At 57.8% G+C, this 20,299-nt stretch overlaps 1 protein-coding gene across 1 annotated transcript; it reads left to right on the top strand.

Annotated features, from left to right (window-relative positions):
- The first annotated feature begins 15,629 nt into the window (after nt 1–15,629).
- Nucleotides 15,630–19,734, top strand: MRGBP (MRG domain binding protein). The gene is made up of 5 exons (XM_080683831.1): nt 15,630–15,835; nt 16,025–16,146; nt 17,923–18,004; nt 18,223–18,297; nt 18,863–19,734. The coding sequence occupies exons 1-5, from the start codon at nt 15,688–15,690 to the stop codon at nt 19,048–19,050; spliced, it is 615 nt and encodes a 204-aa protein (XP_080539957.1). The 5' UTR covers nt 15,630–15,687; the 3' UTR covers nt 19,051–19,734.
- Nucleotides 19,735–20,299: the final 565 nt, after the last annotated feature.

Genomic DNA, 20,299 nt, shown 5'->3' on the forward strand with positions numbered 1-20,299 from the left:
AGGCAGTGACCGACCCCAAGATGAGCACCGGGAGGAGCCAGCTGGCAGGACTCGGCCAAGTGAGTGAAGAGAGGACCCGTGACCCTCTGCCGCTGGTCCAGCTCAGGAGCACGGAGCCTGGTGCAGCAGACACAGACCCGCCTCTCCCAGGGTGGTTCCCAGGAAGCTTGGATGTGCCCTAAGGACAGCGAAGGTCAGCCTGCATTGCGGGGCTGTTCCTCCACCTCCTCCTCTCACCAAGGTGGCAGTGAGGCTCTGCAGGGACCCTTCATGGGGGTGGAGGGGACCCAGGCCAGGCCAGGGACATGCCCTCACCCACTGCCCAGGTGACTCCAGCAGCCCAGCACCCGGGCAGCGGGAGTTGGGGCTCTGGCAGCCGCAGGTAGGAGGAGGAGCTGCAGGCCGGCAGCCAGGCGGAGGCCAGACTTGTTTGTCACCAGCTGGCAGGCAACAGCCCAGCCCGGCACCAGAAAAGCGGGCGCCTCCTTGATCTGTAGGAGCCAGTCTCCAAATGATGCGCCAGCCTAGCCCGGAGAAGGTCTCCGATCCCGGCCAGGGGGGCTGCCCTAGGCAGCCAGGCCTCCGGTGCAGAAGGGCCAGAGCGCCTTTTCCTAGGAGCCTCCCCTCTGGGCATGGGAGACAGCAGGCAGTTCGCGTGGGCAGCGTGGACTCAGGACTCAGGGCTCGTCCTAGCCCAGAGTCCCCAGACTCAGTCTACCACCAGGAGCATCTCAAGCGGGGGCCACACCAGCCCCAGCCCCTTCAGACCCAGTCAGTGTGGCCACGCCCCTCGGAGCCCTGCCTCAAGCCCAGAGAATGGCAGGGAGCAGGCCCACAGTGGGTCCGTGTCAGGCTGCAGGTGACTGTTCCGGAGGACCCCACCCAGAATGGACAGACATCTCTGAGGGGAGGAAGAGTGGACACAAGATGGAGACCCCACCACCCAGACCTGGACGCAGCCAGGGTGCGTCTATGGCTGCCACCCCAGAGCCACCTTCCTGTTGTTATCCTGGGCCCTGTCTGCGCACCTGCCCAGCCTTCCTGGTGCCACGTCAGCTCCTGGCCTCGTCATGTTGTCACTCCAGGGCTCCATGTGTTGGCAGGTCCAGTCTTGGAGTCCAGTGTCCCCAGTGACTGGTCAGTAGTCGTGTCACTTCACACCCCACCTCAATGTATAGCCATCGACAGAATCCCGAGTTTCTCAATAAAGGAAATGATGGCCCCCATGACTGGCTCCACTGCTGTGGGCCTGTGTGCATCCATCTGTTCACTCATCCATCCACTCATCCACTCACTCACTCGTCCACTCACTCATCCATCCACTCACTCATTCATCCACTCACTCATCTGTCCACTCTCTCATTCATCCATTCACTCACTCATCCATTCACTCATCCATCCACTTATCCATCCACTCACTCATCCACTCACTCATTCGTCCACTCACTCACCAACTCACTCACTCATCCATTCACTCATCATCCATTCATTCACTCATCCATTCACTCATCCATCCACTCATTCGTCCACTCACTCATCCATTCACTCACTCATCCATTCACTCACTCATCCATCCACTCACTTGTCCACTCACTCATCCAACCACTCATCCATCCATTCACTCACTCACTGATCCACCCACTCATTCATTCATGCACTTATTCAACAGATATTTGCTAGCACAGCAGACAGCCCCTCACTGGGGCCCTTTAACCAACACATGTGCGCTTTCGTCGTGTCTCCGAGAGGCTGGGGGGTTGGGGGCCAGGATCCCCCAGTTCAGGTCCCATCCACCCTCCAGAGCTTCAGGAAACCATGGAGGAAGAGGGGCTTGTGCAGGAGCAGCCCCCTGTGGGCCATGGGGTCCCCTCACAGCCTGGTGTCAGGGAGCCCTGAGCCCACACTAGCCTCTCCTGAGCCTCAATTTCCTGGTCTGTGCTCTGAGCACAGAGACCGAGGAAGGGGTGTGGGGTTCTCTGACATCTGACTCTGGTCTCCACACCCCAACCGAGGGAATTGAGGGAACAAAGCTAGGGGTCAGCAGTTGGGGGGCCTGGGAACAGGGCAGGGGCACTAACCCTGTCCCCTCAGAAAGCCACCACTGTCTGCTACCTCCTGCCAGCAGACAGCCTGGACACCTACCCACAGGAGGTGCCTTCTGAATTGGGGCACCCCCACATTCCCCCCTTTCCTGCTGCCTCCGCTCTGCCTGAATCTCACCACAGCAGGGTCCCCAAGGCCTCAGCCGTGGTGGTCGAAAAGGAAAGTGTCTTCGCAGCCTGCAGAGAGCCCTCTGTCCACTCCCCTCGGGGCCCTGGCAGCCTGGACAGCACAGCAGTACTGACCCCGACTGGCATCCCAGCCTCCCCACAGCCCCCCTGCTCGTGTGAGCAGATGCTCTGGTGGCCTGGGAACCTGCACCCGCGGCAACTTGTGCTGCAGCGTCCCAGGCCCACTGAGTACAGGAACGACTGCCCAGCCCTTCCCATCCTCCTGTCCATCCATCATTCACTTACTCACCTGCCAGGTGTTCTGATTGGCTCAGGGATGAGGCATGAGGCTCCAAGTGCCCCACCCTCTGTGCTTTTGAGGCACCACTCCCCCTACAGCCAGCAGTGAGGCACGGACTCCCATCACTGTGAGTTCCAGTAGAGGCACTGACTGTTTATAAAAACATCCGAAGGAATGCAGTTCTAATGGAGTTTCAGGCTAGTCATCAAGAGAGAATTTGGGGAACATGCGCAGGCAGTCCTGAACCATAGCCACAGCTCCGCGCCCCTGTTTCACGAGGGCACGTAGCCACACCCTCCACATGCCCCACAGGTTTTCTCTGCTGGAACCTCTATTCCAGCAAGTGGACCAGAGAGGAACCCACCACCCGCAGAGGGAGGGCACCTCTGGCTCACCGCCATTGCTAAGCGATGGGAGGAGGAGGGGGAGAGCTCTATACATATGAAAATACACTCGAAGGGATAAAAGAAAAAACAGCCACCGGCTTATGCAGGAGCCTGGGCTAGGAAGCTCCCCGCCCGCCCCCCCCCGCCCCCTCCGCCCTCCCCAGCCCTTCCTCCAACCCCCACTCCCTCCCACTCCATTCCTCCTCCCATGTCCCCCATTCCCCACAATTATGATTTGAATTCCAATTTTTATCAAACACCATGGAAACCATGTCCAGGCTGAATTTATGAAAGAAATGAGGCTGCTTCCCAGAGGGGACAGAGGCAGGGGAAGCCAGGGGCCAGATGGGGAGTGAGGAGTGGTAGAGCCAGGAGCCGGAGCAGGCACTGTGCTCCACGTGGGGAGGGCCTACTGGCACACATGCACATGCACATGCCTGTGCACATACCTGCACACAACATACACATGTGCATGCACACACCCAGCCTGCTCCAGCCTCCCACCCCAGTGGTCCTCACTCCTCAGCTCCGAGAGGTGGCCAGTCCTCAGCCTGCGGCCCAGCTCAGGAGGCAATCGGCAGACCTTTGGGTGCCTGGCACCACCCTCCTGACTGCCCAGGCCTCTCCAGTCCCACCCTTGTCCCTTTGAGATGAAGGGAGACACGTGGGAGCCCTCAGCCCAGCCCAGAACCAGAGCCAGTTCCCAGGCCCGAAGCACACCCAGCTTAGTCCTTGCCGCCCCTCCTCATGGCCAGGCCTCCCTCCCCACAACTGAGGCTGTCCTTCAGTGGCCGGGTCTGAACCTGCTGAACGAAGTCCCCAGTGCCAGCCAGAGTCTCACCCAGTTCCCAGGCAGGGTTCTCGCTCCCCGGCCCAGGAGACACTGGGGCTGTCTTCATGGGGCCCGTGTGTGGGGAGAAATGAGAACATTCAAACCCCCCAGTGACTGTGTTTGAGGGCAGTTTGCTTATCTTTGACTACACAGAGCATGGTAATCATAGACACTCAAAATCCTAATGAGCCAGCCGACAGCTGGCCACCATCTCGCCAGTTCTTGCTGGGGCGGGGAGGCGACCCCGGCCTACCTGGAGCTGGACCGAACCTGTGCTCAGGACACGGGCCTGGACCCATGGCTTGCTGCTCTGCTTTACAGCTGAGGGGGCAACCAAGACCTCCTGTGGGGTCCCCGGGAATGGCCCTCACATCTTCAGAGCTGGGGCCACCTGCACGGCTCAGCACTTTCCCCCAAAGCAGTGACACCTGGCCACGTCAGCTGACATGACTTGCAGCCAAGGGAACACTACTGAACCTGCTGGCCACTCCTGCGAGCAGGCTGCGTGGGAATGCCCAGTGCCCAGGGCCTGCACTGGGCCTCCAGCCAGGCAGGTGACAAGGGCAGCGTCTCCTGTCATCTTGCTGCTCAGCTTAACATTGAGCTTCTCACCGATGCCGCCCTACTAAGTGCCCAATGTCCACACCTCACCTGCTCTTTCCTCATCAGGAGCGTGGGCTCAGCCTCTGGGTGGGGGGGGGCGGGGGGAAGGATTGGAACCAAGGAGCAGAATGGGAGCTGGGCTGAGGCCGGGCCAGGCTGCAGGGGCCCTGGGTCTGGCCCCCAACCCGGTGCCCTACCGCTTGCTGTGTACACATTATCTTTCAAGATGCAAAACCCTTTCCTTTTATTAAAAAAGTGATTCATTTTCATGTGGAAATTTTAAGTAACATGGAAGAGTGTGTGGTACAGTGTGCCGTCTCCACTGGTCCCACCCGGAGACACGCGTGCCGGCAGGTGGGCCCGTGTCCTGCCCGTGCCTGTCACTGCCACCTGCTGCTCACAGACACAGCAGGTCCTGACTGGCGCCTGCACACACACACACACACACACACATTCACATGCCACATCCATGCATGTGGCGTCCCTCCTTCCCCTGTGTGCACACTCACAAAGCCATTTGTAGGCACAAAATTAAAATAGATTTCTAACATTCAAATGCTCCCTTAACAAAACGCCTCTCCCGCCTGCGCAGTCGGGGGTTCCTGTCCTGTGTCCAAGCAGAGGACCAGTCAGGGGTGGAGCCTCCCACTCAGGGAGGCAGCGGAGACCCTGCGCAGACCAGCCGGGGGCTGCAATCCAGGGAGACCACTTGGAGGAGGGAGCGAGGGGGCAGCCTTGGGCTTGTGCTCCTGGGAGCCCCCAGCGGGTGGAGATTCCCATGAACAGACTTCCCTGAGCCCCTGGGGAGTGCAGCCCTGCTGTGCGGGCGTAGTGAGCGGGCGGGGCCCTGGGTGCTCGTGAGGTGGGGGCACCAAGGGAATCAGGAGAAAGGCAAGGTGTTGAGGCCATCTCGGTGAGGACTGGGAGCGGCAGGGAGGGCCATGCTTCCCTCAGGGGACACCTGTGTGGCAAGAGCGATGCTGACAGGTGGGCCAGCTGGACCCAGGGCCTGGCAGGATGACACGGCTCACAGGAACACGTGGGCAGGGGCGGGCACGACAGGCCTCTGAGTGCCCCCGTCTGGAGTTGGCCAGTCCTGCCCATGGCGTCCCGAGCGGGGCCAGCTCAGCGGCCAGACTGCTGGCTGTTTGTCCACATCAGTCGCCTCTCTTGGGCCCAGATTGCCCTTAATCACCTAATTGCTTCTCCTGCCCGGCACTCGGGCTCCTCCGAGAAGCCCCGTCATCCATCTCCGTTCGACAGTGACACTCCCTCAGCCTGAGAGGCCGCCCGGCAGTGGTGCCAGCAGGGCCCTGAGCCCTGATCACAGAGCAGAGGCCCCATCCTGGTGGGCCTCCGTCTGAGGCCAGAAGTAGAGCAGGCTGGGTCCCTCACACCACATGGTCCTCAAACCTGACTATCCCCAGGACCGCCACACTGTCCCCTCGGCCACTCTGCCATTCCGAGCTGGTCAGCACCACTCAGACTCCCGGCGCACCTGCTTCAGGCCAGAAAGCAGCGGCACGCCCCCCACGCGGCACAAGGGGGTGGGGTGGGGGTTGGGGGGGAGTATCCGGTGTGAGGCCTTGGCGGCTCCGCCCAGCCCCTCCCCTGGAGCGAGCAGTGGCTGCTGACTGGTTCTCAGAAGCTAGTGTACCCAGGGGTTCAGGGCCTCCCAGCAGCCCTGGAGACACCCCACATTGTCCTCAGCTTACAAATGGGGAGGGGCCAAGGAGGCAGTGTCCCCGCACGGTCTGTGCCCCGGCCCCTTGCCAGTATGGGAATCCAGCCTCGGTGGGGAGAAGGTGGGAAATAGATGGCGAAGGTCCCCCCCTGGGGCCTGACCCCTTTCCTGTGGCCAGAGGACCCTGGCCTCACCCACTCAGAGCACCAAAGAGCCGAGGGGCAGATTTTCTCGTGGCCAGGCAGTAACTGTCTCTCTGGGTCACCTCAGATGAGTCATCTCAGGGGTCCTATCCCTGCTGCTCCCCAAACCAGCACCCTCCCCCGCCCGCCCTTTCCCCCTACCCTCCTCAGCCCCCTACCCCTTCATCCCCTCACCCCACCCCACACACACTGGATAGGGCTCCCCGGGCGCCCTGCCACCTCCAGGCAGAGGGAGGTGCAAGCTGGCAGGTGTGCCTGCCCCTCACCTCCTGCCCGTCCTGAAAGCCAGCGTCCAGTCCATCGCTCAGGGGCTGAGCTCTGGGTTCTTCGAAGGCAAGTGGCCCTGGGTGATGTTCAATGACTTTCCAGCCATTACTTACCGGGGAGCCCAAACAGCTTCCCAGTCTCCACGGCTGTGCATGCGGACCCTGACCCAGACTTGATTTTCAATATTGACTTTTCATTTTTTGTGTTTTAAGAATATGTTATTTTCAGATAAGTAGCACAACACAAAAGAGGGGCGAAGCTGATGCCAGGAACCATCACTGTTCCTCCCCACCACTCAGGTCCCGCCCGGAGGCAGCCTGGAGGACGTCCTGTCCTGGGAGGGGGCGGCAGCCCTGTGCTAGCCCGGGCCCGCCTCAGTGTCCAGAGTGCTGGGTCCTTCTGCATCAGACCCGCAGAACTGCCGGCCTCGGGAAGGTGGCTTAGTGTCTGTGGAGGCAGATGTCCACCCCCCAACCCCCGGAGCCTGGGACACGTGTCGTGTTATGTGACAGGGCAGAGGGATGTTGTAGATGTGAGTAAGGCCACAGCATTAGGGTAAGAAGGGTGTCCTGTATTACTAGGTGGGCCTAGAAGTCACAGGAACAGTTAAAAGCAAAGAAATTTCTCTGGCCTCTCTGGAGCCGGAGGGCAAGTCGGAGAGACTGAAGGTGCGTGGAGGACCCCACCTGCCACCACTGGCTTTGAAGGTGGAGAAAGGGGCCTGAGCCCGAGAAGTTGGGGACAATCCAGGCCACAGGCAGCAAGGATGGGCCTCAGTCCTACAGCCTCCAGGAACTGGATCCCAAGCACAGCAGGGATGAGCCAGCTCGACTTGTTCCCAGAGCCTCCCAACAGGCGCTCACTGACGACACCTTAATTTCAGAGTGTGACCCTTGCAGAGGACCCAGCCACACTAGGCCAGCCCGCTGACCTATACAATAAGACAGGAAAAGCCTGCAGTTTGAAACTGCTACAATGTGGTAATTTGTTGCAGCAGCAGCAGTGGGAAATCGCTACAGTAACCACTGCACCACTTTGGCTATTCTTACTGCCCTATTGATTCAGACCTATGTGCTTTTCAGTCTTTTGCTGTGTATTAAGAAAGCGTTGCACTCCCTAGCTGATTTGGCTCAATGGATAGAGCATTGGCCTGTGGGTCCCAGGTTCGATTCCGATCAAGGGCACATGCCCAGGTTGTGGGCTCAATCCCCAATAAGGAGCATGCAGGAGGCAGCCAATCAATGATTCTTTCTCATTATTGATGTTTCTATTTTTCTCCCCTTCCTCTCTAAAATCAATAAAAATATTTTTTTTAAAAAAAGAAAAGAAAAGAAAGCTTTGCACACCTGGCCAGCATGGCACAGTGGTTGAGCGTCAACCTATGAACCAGGAGGTCATGGTTTGATCCCCCATCAGGGCACATGCTTGGTTTGCAGGCTGGATCCCCTGTAAGGAGAGTGCAAGAGGCAGCCGATCAATGATTCGCCCTCATCATTGATGTTTCTATCCCTCTCTCCCTCTCCCTTCCTCTCTGAAATCAATAAACATATATTTTTAAAGAAAGCTTTGCATGTGTGTCTGTGCACACATGTAGAGGAGGATAAACCAGCCCTTGAGCCCTGAGCTCAGCCCCTCACATGGCCCAGTGGTCACCATCCACAGACCGGGGAGCTGGCTCAGCCAGTGCCAGAAACACTCAGGGCCCACCTGTGGTGCCATATGATGCTGGGAGTTCTGTAGCCTTCACCTGCCTTGTCCTGAGCAGGCTGCATCCTGGATCTGAATTGGGGCCACGGTGAAGTGGGGTGGGGGCCCGGCTCCCCGTCTGCAGGAAGTGGACAGATCTGAGCTCCTGAACCAGCATGCCCTGCTCTCCACGGTGTTCCAAGTGCTGCTCTTGGGGACCAGCCTGGGACAGCATGGTCAGTGGTAAGTGGACAAAAGAGGCAGACCACAGGGACATGCACTCCAACCAGTGTGGCCCAGGCTGGGACCCATTCCTCCCACCACTAGCAGCTTTGGCTGCTGCTAACTGATGTGCACCTGCTATGGCAGCCACCCCTGCAGACCTTTCCGCTGTCCTGGATGAATGATGGATAGTTGGTGGATGGGTGGATGAGTGGATGATAGATGAATGGATGGATGGTAGATGGGTGGGTGGGTGGATGGATGGATGGATGGATGGATGGATGGATGGATAGTAGATGGGTGGATAGACAAGTAGATGGATGAGTGGGTGGGTGGATGAACAGATGAGTGGGTGGGTGGGTGGGTAGGTGGATGGGTGAGTAGGTAGATAGATGGATGGATAGATGAGTGGATGGATGGATAGATGGTAGATAGGTGGGTCGATGGATGAGTGGATAGATGGGTGGGTGGATGGATGGTGGATGGATGGATAGTAGATGGATGGATAGATGAGTGGATGGATGGATGATGGTAGATGGGTGGGTTGATGGATGAGTGGATGGATGGGTAAGTAGGTAGATAGATGAATGGATAGATGAGTGGATGGATGGATGGATGGATGGATGGATGGATGGATGGATGGTAAATGGGTGGGTTGATGGATGAGTAGATGGATGGGTGGGTGAATGGATGGGTGGATGGATGGTGGATGGATGGATGGATGGGTGGTAGATGGGTGGGTTGATGGATGAGTGGATGGATGGGTAAGTAGGTAGATAGATGAATGGATAGATGAGTGGATGGATGGATGGATGGATGGATGGATGGATGGATGGATGGTAAATGGGTGGGTTGATGGATGAGTAGATGGATGGGTGGGTGAATGGATGGGTGGATGGATGGTGGATGGATGGATGGATGGGTGGTAGATGGGTGGGTTGATGGATGAGTGGATGGATGGGTAAGTAAATAGATAGATGAATGGATAGATGAGTGGATGGATGGATGGATGGATGGATGGATGGATGGTGGATGGATGGATAGTAGATGGATGGATAGAGTGGATGGATGGATGGGTTGATGGATGAGTGGGTGGATGGGTGAGTAGGTAGATAGATGAATGGATAGATGAGTGGATGGGTGGATGGATGGATGGATGGTAGATGGGTAGGTTGATGGATGAGTGGATGGATGGATGGATGGATGGAAGGAGAGTGGTCAGATGAATGGATGAAAGGACGGATAGAGGAGGAGACTAGCAGTACACTATAGATGCTGCACGGCCTGGCTCAGGGCAAGTGCGGGGCAGAGGAATTTGATTTCAGAATGATTTTTCCTGCCTCTAAAGAGAATCGCTGCCCTTTACAAAGAGCACATTCGCTATTCTCCACATTGACCCAAAGAAGCATTTTCTTTTTTTGTAAGTGCACAAGAAAGCAGAGCTGGCCTATGGAAGCTGCATCAATGAGGAATGATTCCATATTTTCAAAATAAATTCAGCCCTTGTTTTTCCCTTGAAACTGACCTGAGAGCTGAAATGATGAGCACCCCAGCCACGACCTCCATGGCATTTGGCGGCTGTCACATTGCTGTCCTGAAACATTTTGAGGTCAGAGTGGTCCCAGGGCTCTAAGAGGGAAATGATACATGACACCGCCATCAGATGGTGCATAAAGCCCTCATCATTAGAAAATAGAACAAGGGGTGGGGGGCAGTGGGAGAGGGTGTCTGTGGGGCAGAGGTGTCACTGGAGTTGGCTCTTGGGGGATAGGGGTCTTCAAAGCCGACATCAAAAAGCAGAGCCCTTGGAGACCAGCTCTCCCCTCTCCCTGGCGCTGGGCCGCACTGAGCCACGAAGCTAAGTCCCCATCACTGTGACCACACTGCCGCACAGCCCCCAGGGAGCTGCTCTCACTGAGGACAGAGCACACTGCCTTCACAGGGTCCCTGATCAGGAGGCCCGCACCTCCCCCATCTCCACCACCCCCAGCATGACACCCTCCTGGAGAAGGGCTTCCTATAAACTGGTCCACAGGCTCCCAGAGGGCCACAGGAGGAGAGAGCGGAGGGGCTGGGTCCGTCAGTTCCAGCAGGGCAAAATGAGTGGTACCCGTGGGACCCCACTCTCAGGGAAGATGAGAGAGTGGGGGGGTCACATGGGCAGAGTGCAAAGCCCAGCACCCCACTTAACACAGTGGACCAGTTACCCAGTATTCCTGTGCCTCGGTTTCCCCAACACAAACAGGATAATAATGACCACTGGCACAGAATAACCAGGAAACCCTCCTCTCTGCTTGGTCCCTGCAGTCCCAGGTGAGGCCATCAGCTCTCACAATCACCATTTGCCAGCCAGACAAAGGTCCTTCCAACAGGGCCTGGCTCTAATGACAAAGACTGTGCCCAAGGGCGTGGAAGGCCTCATATCCAACAACAAAGAACTGGGAAGTGGAGAGATGATGAAAAGCAGCTCTGCCTGTCTCCCCTGCCCACTGTGAGGCAACTTGAGAGCAGCACTGGAGGCAGCTGGCGGCACTCCCATGGTGGCCCTCATCTCAAGACACCTGGAAGACTGCTCTCAACAGCGCCCCTCCCCAGGCTGACTCAGCAGAGCGGGGACGCATGTGCGCTGACATGTGCATGCACATGCACACACAGGCACTCATCCCCGCTAATCGGGCTGCTGGTGAGGGCTGCCGCTCACACTCGGAGATGCTGGGCTACCAGAACTTCCACCCTCCTCCTCTTGGTCCATTCCACCGCCCACAGGTGTGCAGGTGGACAGGGTACCTCACCGCCAGGCTTTTCCTGGCAGAAACACACAGACTCTGTCCAGTGAAGCAGGAGGTAATGAAGTTGATTCTTGTACACCCTTCCCTGGGGGGTCTTCTGCACCCACAAAATCAGCCCAGGAGAACCTGGGCTGAGGTCTCCCCTGGCCATCACATCAGAGTCTCTCACTCACTCTACAAATCCTAAGTGCCCAGCAGTGACAGGGCTGCCTGTCCCTCACTCACACATGTCAGCAAGAGGTGGGGCACTATGGACCGGGCGGGCCCTGCATCTCAGCACATCAAGCTGCCAACCAGACAGTAATTTAGGCAAATTTAGGAGTGGGAGCATCAGATCCTATCTAATAAAAGAGTAATATGTGCCAAAACCGGTTTGGCTCAGTGGATAGAGCGTCAGCCTGCGGACTGAAAGGTCCCAGGTTCGATTCCAGTCAAGGGCATGTAACTTGGTTGCGGGCACATCCCCAGTAGGAGGTGTGCAAGAGGCAGCTGATCGATGTTTCTCTCTCATCGATGTTTCTGACTATCTATCCCTCTTCCTTCCTCTCTGTAAAAAATCAATAAAAAATATATTTTTTTTAAAAAAAAGAAGAGCAATATGCAAATTAACCATCACTCCGCTACATCCACAAGCCACGCCCACCAACCACGCCCACCAGCCCATCAGGAGCAAATATGCAAATAAACCCAACCAAGATGGCTATGGCCACAGAGAGCAGGAGGGAGGCTTGGGTTTCCCCGGCAATGGAGGAAGCCAAGCTTTCCGCCTGCCCTTGCTGGCCTAGGCCTCCACTCAAGGCTACAAAGTTTCAATGATAGAAGATACATAAATCCAAACAGAAATGGCAGCAGCCAAGGAGCTGGAAAGAGCAGGAGGCTAGGGTTGCCCCCGGCGATGGAGGAAGCCAAGCTTTCCACACACCCTGGCCAGCCCAGGCCTCGCTTAAGGCTATAAAGTTTCAATTATAGAAGATACATAAATCCCCCCAAAAATGGCTGCCGCCACAGAGCAAGCAGAAGGCTTGGCTCCACTCCAGGCTACAAAGTTTCAATTGTAGAAGATAAATAAACCCCAGATACCAGGGCCTCCACTTGGGTTGCCTGGGGGGCGTGGCTGGCCTGCAAACCACCACAGGCCCCTTGCCCAGGCCTCCCCACGCCCCAAGGAAACCCCCACCCTGATCCAGGACACCCTTCAGGACAAACCAGCTGGCCCCCACCCATGCACCAGGCCTCTATCCTATCTAATAAAAGAGTAATATGCAGATTGACCATCACTCCAACACACAAGATGGCTGCCCCCATGTGGTCAAAGATCCTGCCCCCATGTGGACACAAGATGGCTGCCACAAGATGGCCAGCAGGGGAAGGCAGTTGGGAGGGACCAGGCCTGCAAGGGAGGGCAGTTGGGGGCGATCAAGCCTGCAAGGGAGGGCAGTTAGGGGTGACCAAGCCAGCAGAGGAGGGAAGTTGGGGGCAACCAGGCCTGCAGGGAAAGGCAGTTGGGAGGGATCTAGGCCTGCAGGAGAGGGCAGTTAGGAGTGACCAGGCCTTCAGGGGAGGGCAGTTAGGGGAAAACAGGCTGGCAGGGGAGCAGTTAAGCATCAATCAGGCTGGCAGGGGAGTGGTTAGGGGGTGAGCAGGCTGGCAGGCAGAAGCGGTTAGGGATAATCAGGAAGGCAGGCAGGCGAGCGGTTGGGAGCCAGCAGTCCTGGATTGTGAGAGGGATGTCCGACTGCCCGTTTAGGCCCGATCCCACTGGGATCGGGCCTAAACGGGCAGTCGGACATCCCTCGAGGGGTCCCAGGCTGGAGAGGGTGCAGGCCTGGCTGAAGGACACACACCCCCGTGCACGAATTTCATGCACCGGGCCTCTAGTAAAATATAAGACGTCCAGTTAAACCTGAATTTTAAATAGTGAATAATTTTTTATATAAGTATAACCTATGCAATATTTGAGACATACTTATACTGTAAAATTATTCCTTGTTTATCTGAAATTGGAATTTAACTAATGTTGAATCTGGCAACCCCAAAAAGAAGCCAACCCCCCACACCAGTCAGGGATGATCAGCAGCTAAGCCTGGCATCCTGTGGCTCCCCTCATCCCTGGCCCAGCTCAGCCCTGCAGGGCTGTGGTGGGGACAATAATAGGACCAGGACAGGGTGCTGTGAGGATCAATGGAGCCGACCACAGCGCTTCCCTCCCCAGGCGGGACACAAGTCCCTGGGTCATCACAGCGATCCCTCCCTCAGATGCCCTTCTGAAGAATTGGACTTCCTTTTCAAGATGCCAACCTCTGGGTGGGCCAGGTTGCAAAGGAACAGCCTTCATTTGGTTCCTGCCTGCGTGCTTCTGAGGAGCCCTGGTTTGGGTCCAAACAGTGAGTGGGAGACGCCCCCTAGAGGTCACCAGGGCTGCAAGCCCCAGCTGGTGGTGGAGCAGATAGCTTGCCACTCCAGCTGGAGGTGTTTGTGGTTCCCCAGGCCCCTGGAGAGGAGGCTCTCCAATGGAAAAAGGCAAAGATAGGCCCTAGCTGGTTTGGCTCAGTGGATAGAGCATCAGCCTGCGGACTGAAGGGTCCCGGGTTTGATTCCAGTCAAGGGCACATGCCTGGGTTGTGGGCTCGGTCCCCAGTGTGGGGCATGCAGGAGGCAGCCAATCAATGATTCTCTCTCATCATTGATGTTTCTATCTCTTCCCCTCTCCCTTCCTCTCTGAAATCAATAAAAATACTTTTTAAAAAAGAAAAAATAGGCAAAGATGGGCCCTAACCGGTTTGGCTCAGTGGACAGAGCATCAGCCTGCGGACTGAAAGGTCCCAGGTTCGATTCCAGTCAAGGGCATGTACCTTGGTTGCGGGCACATCCCCAGTAGGGGGTGTGCAGGAGGCAGCTGGTTGATGTTTCTCTCTCATCGATGTTTCTAACTCTCTATTCCTCTCCCTTCCTTTCTATAAAAAAAAAATCAATAAAATGTATTTTTTTTAAAAAAAAAAAGGCAAAGATGGGGTGGGAGTGAGCAGAGAGTGCACGTGGCCAAGGAGGAGGGACCCCAAGGTGTCCAGGGCACAGTAAAGAGATTATAATGGAGGGCCACCCTCCAATGAGCACTTCCTGCGTTGAGGAGCCTGTGTTAAGCAGCCTTGCTTCTGCCTTGCGGCCACCACTGAGTCAAATCCCACTCTGGGCCAAGGCAGAGGAGCACCGGCCAGGCGGGACCAGAACTCCCAGCTACCTCAGGGTTCCCAGGACAGCTGGAGTCCCTGGGCCACTGCAGAATCCTCTCTGGGCCACCTCTCCTGCTGGAATTGTGGGGACTGCATCACCGGCAGCCCCCTTCACAGATGGGAAGCCGAGGTTCAGGCCCCAGCCAGCTGATCCCGCTTTGAGTCCACGTGGCTGTCCCAGAGTCTATGCGGGCCAAGGGGCAGCGCTCAGCGGCGTGGCTCCAGCTGTTTACTATGAAGCCCGAACTGTATCCGGGACACTGAGCAGACAGACGGCTGGCTGGGCAGAACCCTGGGAATGCGCCCTTGTTGGTCCAATCGCACGCAGGAGGAAACTGAGGCCTAAAGAGGCTCTGTGCCTGGCGCGACTCACACAGCTTGCAGGCGGCAGAGAAAGGGGACCCACAAGCCCCACCCTCGAGTATACAACCATTGGGAGCCAAAGAGCGCACTGCCCGGGGGTCCCGGGCTAGGGCACCACGGGGGCGTGGCCTGGCAGGAATGGGCGGGGCGGTGCGGAGGCCCGGGATGCCTTGATTGGGTGCTGCTTTGATTCGTCACTGGGCTGCTGCCTCCCAGCCGGCAGCCCCACCTTGACCACGCCCCAGGGCAAGACTCCGCCCCGGCACCGCACCGCCCCCGGCCGCGGTTTGGGCGCCGACTAGCGGTTAACCCTCCATCTGGCCCCGACCCGGCTCTGCCTCGGCCACGCCCCGGTGCGGACCGCAGTTAACTTGCGCCGGGGTCTCTCCGGGGTCTCTCCGGGGCCTCTCCGGGGCCCCACCCAGGCGTGGCCCCTGCCGCAGCCCGGGTTAACCCCCCAGGCGCCCACCTGTTTGGGCGTCTGGGTCAAGATCCTTCCCCGTTGCGCAGAAGCCGCTTTGTGCAGTGCTCAGACCAGAGGCAAAAGAAGCCCTTTAAAGCCCACACTGGCGGAATTGAGTGTGGCCTGCTCTTATTTCTTAATCGCTTTATTGGGGTGTAATTTGCAATTCCGCCATTTACATTCGACGGGATTTACCCAGAGTTGTGCAGCGATCGCCTCAACCTAATTTAGAGCGCCACCATCCCCTTCCCCAAATCTCCATTTCCGGAGGTCCGCGCTACGTTACTCGGCCGCACCGCCAGGGGGCGCCGCGGGCGCGCGCTGGGATCCACCCTCTGCTGAACCCGCGCCTGCGTGCTGAGCCCGCAGAGCACGCACCCCGGCGAGTGCGCTTGCGCGGAGCCGTGGCCCCGCCGCTCCCGCTGGGGGCTCGTCGCTGAGCCGGGCCATGGGGGAGGCCGAGGTGGGCGGCGGGGGCGCGGCGGGCGACAAGGGGCCGGGGGAGGCGGCCACTAGCCCCGCCGAGGAGACGGTGGTGTGGAGCCCGGAGGTGGAGGTGTGCCTCTTCCACGCCATGCTGGGCCACAAGCCCGTCGGTGAGCGGGCGCCGTGGACCTGCGTGGGGCGGGGCGAGCCGGCAACGGCCAGGGGCGCGCGCCGGGCGGAGCCCCCTCCCACTGACCCTGCCCGGGTTCCCGCGCCCCGCCTCTGCCTCTTCTTTACCCCTTCCCCACCGACGCCTGCCCCTCCTCCCCTCTCCCTCCAACCTGAGCCTTCTCCCGCAGGTGTGAACCGGCACTTCCACATGATCTGTATCAGGGACAAGTTCAGCCAGAATATCGGCAGGCAAGTGCCGTCCAAGGTCATCTGGGACCACCTGAGCACCATGTATGACATGCAGGCGCTGGTGAGCTGGGCCCCGCCCTCCCCAGTCCCCCAAGGCCGAGCCCCTTCCTCCCCAAACGGAGCTGGCAGTGGTGTCCCCTCCAGACCTCCTCGGTCTGTCCTCAGAGAGCCTGCGTCCTCGTGGGGACCATTCATTCAACCAGGTAGCTCCGAGTGGGGTTAAAGAAAGCACAGACCTAGTGATGATAGCTGGTTACCTGTGCAGAACCTTCTGTAGATTGGTGATCAGTGAAAGTCTCTCCAGGGAGGTAACGCCGGAGCCCAGGCCCAAGGGAGGGAGCCCTCACGCGGGCATCTGTCCTATGGGAGGTCCCAGGAGTGCTCCAGGCAGGAAGTGCCCACATTCCGGTCAGGTTAAGGTGAATGTGGTGGCTTCTCTGAGAACCAGACAGGCAGGGCTTCGGGCCTCATGGGACTCCCAGCTGACCAGGTTACCTAGGTAACCATGAGGGCCAAAGGGACAGGTGTTCCCCACAGAGGAACAGCAGGAGATCAGAGGAGGGCACACACCTGCGGTTGAGGCACCTGGGGTCGAGGCAGGAGCCTAAGCTGGGTCAGGGAAGGCTTGCCAGCCCCCCAGCCTTCTGTCCAGATCCTGTGCTGTCCTTTGCATCTTGTCGACCTCTGGCAAGTCCTTTGCCTCTGCTTGTCATGGGTCACAGCTGTGCCCTGGAGCTGGCTGCTGTTTATGCACAGCCCCTTTGAGGGTCAGCTGCTGTGCTAGAGGGGTTCTTCTGGGGTGGCCTTGGGTGCGGGGCCGAGGCAGGCCTGCACTCAGCAAAGCTCCCATGTCTGTCATGTGTGGCGTCACCTGGACCCCAGGCACTTCCCACACCCTGACTTCAGGCTGCTGGGGGCCAGAAGTGGGACATGGAGATGAGAGCAGCAGAGTCCTGTCATGGGGAGCCCCTGGTGTCCTCGGGGAGACAGGCAGGCAGCTCTGAGGCACAGACACTAGCGCAGGAGGCCCACATGACAGGCCCCAAGAGGCTGCAGTGTACACCCAGGGCTCTCAGCTCAGGACAGCAGCCCTCTCCCTCTTCCTGTCATGGCCTGTCACTCAGGTATGGGCAAGAAAGACCTCAGGGATGGTACTGCCTAGACCCCAGCACGACTCTGGCCCTTGTTAGCACAAGTCCCTGGAACCTACCCACAGAGTGACCAGGGGGACCACCAGCCGGTGGGTCACTGCGGCCAGAGATGCTGATCAGCACGTTGACAGCGGGCCATCTGGCTTGACATGGCTCCCATGTGGGTGGCAGGTGGAAGGCCGTTTCCCGAATCCCCTCCCACCAACTCACCTTCCCTCATCCTGTGTTCCATGTATCAGGGTCTCTGTCCCTTCTGGCACACGTGACGTGCAGGACAGGTGGAACCTGACAAGCCGTAGGGGCCTTGGGTCTCTGCTCTCCTTACCTGCTTTCTGTAGGGTGGCTTTCTCAGCCCACACACCGTGTCTCCAGGCTGCTGGGCTGCCACTGCCCCTGAGCGTGTGGCAGCTGCTGCTGCTCTGCCCTGAGGCATGTGCCAGCAGGGAGGAGGCCCAGCGCATCTCAGGTGACACTGACCAGCATTCTTCTCACCAAGACTCCTGCCCTGGCTGGCGCTGGAGCTGTGCCCTCCCTGGTCTGTCGCCTGCCCACCTCTGCAGCCTCAGGGCGACACTGTGCACTCACTGGGTGCTCCTGAGGTGGCTCTTACACATTTTTAGTCACTTGCTAAAATCACATCATCTTTTTTGTTTCTTAAAAAAACTAAACTTCCTATTTGCCATCAGCACGAGTCTGAGATTCTTCCATTCCCGAATCCAGAGAGGAACTTCGTCCTCCCGGAAGAAATCATTCAAGAAGTCCGCGAAGGTGAGACTTAGACAAGGTTAGGTTTGGGAATAGGGAAAGGCGGGAGGTGGGCCAAGGGTGGTGGTGTCAGGGTGAAGGGCATGAGTGAGGGTCTCTGGCCTGTGATGCTCGGCCCACCCGGATGGTCGGAGCAGCCCCAGCCTGAGCCACCCCAGGTTGGGCCAGGCGTAGTCACCCAATAGTGTGGGCATTCAGTGAAGGCAGCTCTCTCCCCGCAGGAAAAGTGACCATTGAAGAGGAAATGAAGGAGGAAATGAAGGAAGACATGGACCCCCATAATGGGGCTGATGATGGTAAGTGTGTAGCTTCTCCCGTCCCTCCGCCGGGGTCCCGGGGGACACAGCACCCACCCCTGGCAAGGCCTTCCTGCAGGGCGCAGCGCAGGTCCCCAGCCTGTATTTCTAGCCTGTTGCAGCCCCAGCTACTCTATCTGGTCCAGCAGTTGAAAGGCAGCTTCCATCTGCTCGGGCAGGAGCCTCACCGGGCATGGACATCGTGCATGTGGCCGACACCATGAATGAACCACAGGGCGGCCCCGGGCACCAGCGGGCCCAGTCAGGTGGACCCAGTGTGCAGTGCCGGAGGCCCCAGTACAGGACAAACTGAGTAGCAAAGCTGGCTCCACCTTGCAGCACAGGCGTGAGTGGCGGCCAGGGCGGGTCCTGCAGCCTGAGCGCGTGGTGCCCGAGGCCCCCACGGAGGGCCAGGTGCTCTGTGGGCCGGGCGGGCGCCCCCAGCTCAGGAGAAGCTTGTGGGTTCAGAGTGTCATATGTGTAGATACAGAATTTTCTAACTGAACAAGAAGAAGAAATAAAATTCTGGATATTCTGTTTTCAGCCAAATGATTTTGTTTCCCAGTTTTTTCATCTTCAGGAAGCTTGGGGAAAGCAACCGAAAAGTGCAGCAAAGACAGAGACAAGAACTCCTCAGACTTGGGGGCCAAGGAAGGGGTGGACAAGCGCAAGCGCAGCCGAGTCACCGACAAGGTCCTGACCGCCAACAGCAACCCCTCAAGCCCCAGTGCTGCCAAGCGGCGCCGAACTTAGATGCTCCTCAGAGAAGGGCTGGCAGGGGTCAGGTGCTTGGCCCCTGCTGCCCGCCCTGGGCCCGGGGTTCTGTGGCACCCACACTCCTAGAAACAGGATCACGGCTTAGGTGGAGTGTGCTTTGTGTCAGTTCCGCTGCTCTTTGCACCAGCGGCCCAAGCTACAGCTGCATGCCAGAGAGACCTGGAGGAATGAGCAGCAATGCTGTTGTCCCCGCCTGCCCAGGAGCACCAGTCTTCCCACTGGACCATCTGTCCGCTGCGCTTGCTTAAGTGACTGCGTCCTCAGGAGAAAGGCCACACAAGCCGCATGCAGCGGCCCCTCCCTCAGCGCCTGAGACACAGCTGGGTGCTTGGCCTCATTCACTTGTACTGTAATGATGTGTATAATGTGGTTGATATTTCACTATTTAATTTCTAAGAAGCCTATTTTACTAGTGTTTTATATGAAAAAATACTGCAGAAGTTAAAAACCTGTGTTGTATTTTTTCCAAGATGTTTTGTTTTAAGGTAATGAGCGATGGGATAATTTTTGCTCAGTTTTTATATGCCAGACACAGAGAATTTGTGGTTATTTTTGTATTACCGAGTAACTTGCAAACAGACCAAATGAGTGAGTGGAGGGGAGGCCCGAAAGAAGCTGATGGCCGGGCCGGGGCCTGTGGAGCATTAAAGCACAGAAAGCAACCTGGGCTTGTGTGATTTTCATACCAAAATCAGTTGCTTTGGCTACAGTAGGAAGTCTTCATTTTACAAAGATTGATAACTAAGCGTACAATTAGATGTACTTGACTCACTTGATACAATGTAGGTGCAACTCGTAACAGGTGACAGGTGCGGAGTGTGAGTGACTGTGACAGGCCCCCAATGGGAGAGAAACGAGGCTCAGCTGTGCCTCCTTCGCACTGGATGTTGCCTGTGCCCGGGGCTGTGACAGCTGTGCACAGCAGAAGTCCACCAAGTGATGGAGAGCCAGCCGGCACACCAACAACAGGCCACTGAATTCCCGCCCACCCAGCAGCCTTCCCACCTTCTGGGAGCAGAAAGTCAGAACTTGCTGCAGCCCGTCCAGGACCCTGTGCTGAGAGGCCGCCCAGCATCAGGTTGGAGGCTGGCCTGTGCCAGATCCATTCCTTCAGGGCCTTGAAGACATTGCTGGCACCCTGCCTCCCAGCAGGCCGACGGTGCTTGGCACAGAGTGTCTTGTACCAGGGTCTGCTGACACTGAGCGGCTGCTCTCAGCGTCCACC

The sequence above is a fragment of the Plecotus auritus genome, assembly GCF_963455305.1.
Source record: "Plecotus auritus genome assembly, chromosome: 8".
NCBI lineage: Eukaryota > Metazoa > Chordata > Mammalia > Chiroptera > Vespertilionidae > Plecotus > Plecotus auritus.

Coding starts and splice junctions, on each gene's coding strand:
- MRGBP (XM_080683831.1), top strand. CDS start 15,688: ATGGGGGAGGCCGAGGTGGGCGGCGGGGGCGCGGCGGGCGACAAGGGG. Junction 16,147..17,922: donor TGTATGACATGCAGGCGCTG/GTGAGCTGGGCC, acceptor ATTTGCCATCAG/CACGAGTCTGAGATTCTTCC. Junction 18,005..18,222: donor CATTCAAGAAGTCCGCGAAG/GTGAGACTTAGA, acceptor CTCTCCCCGCAG/GAAAAGTGACCATTGAAGAG.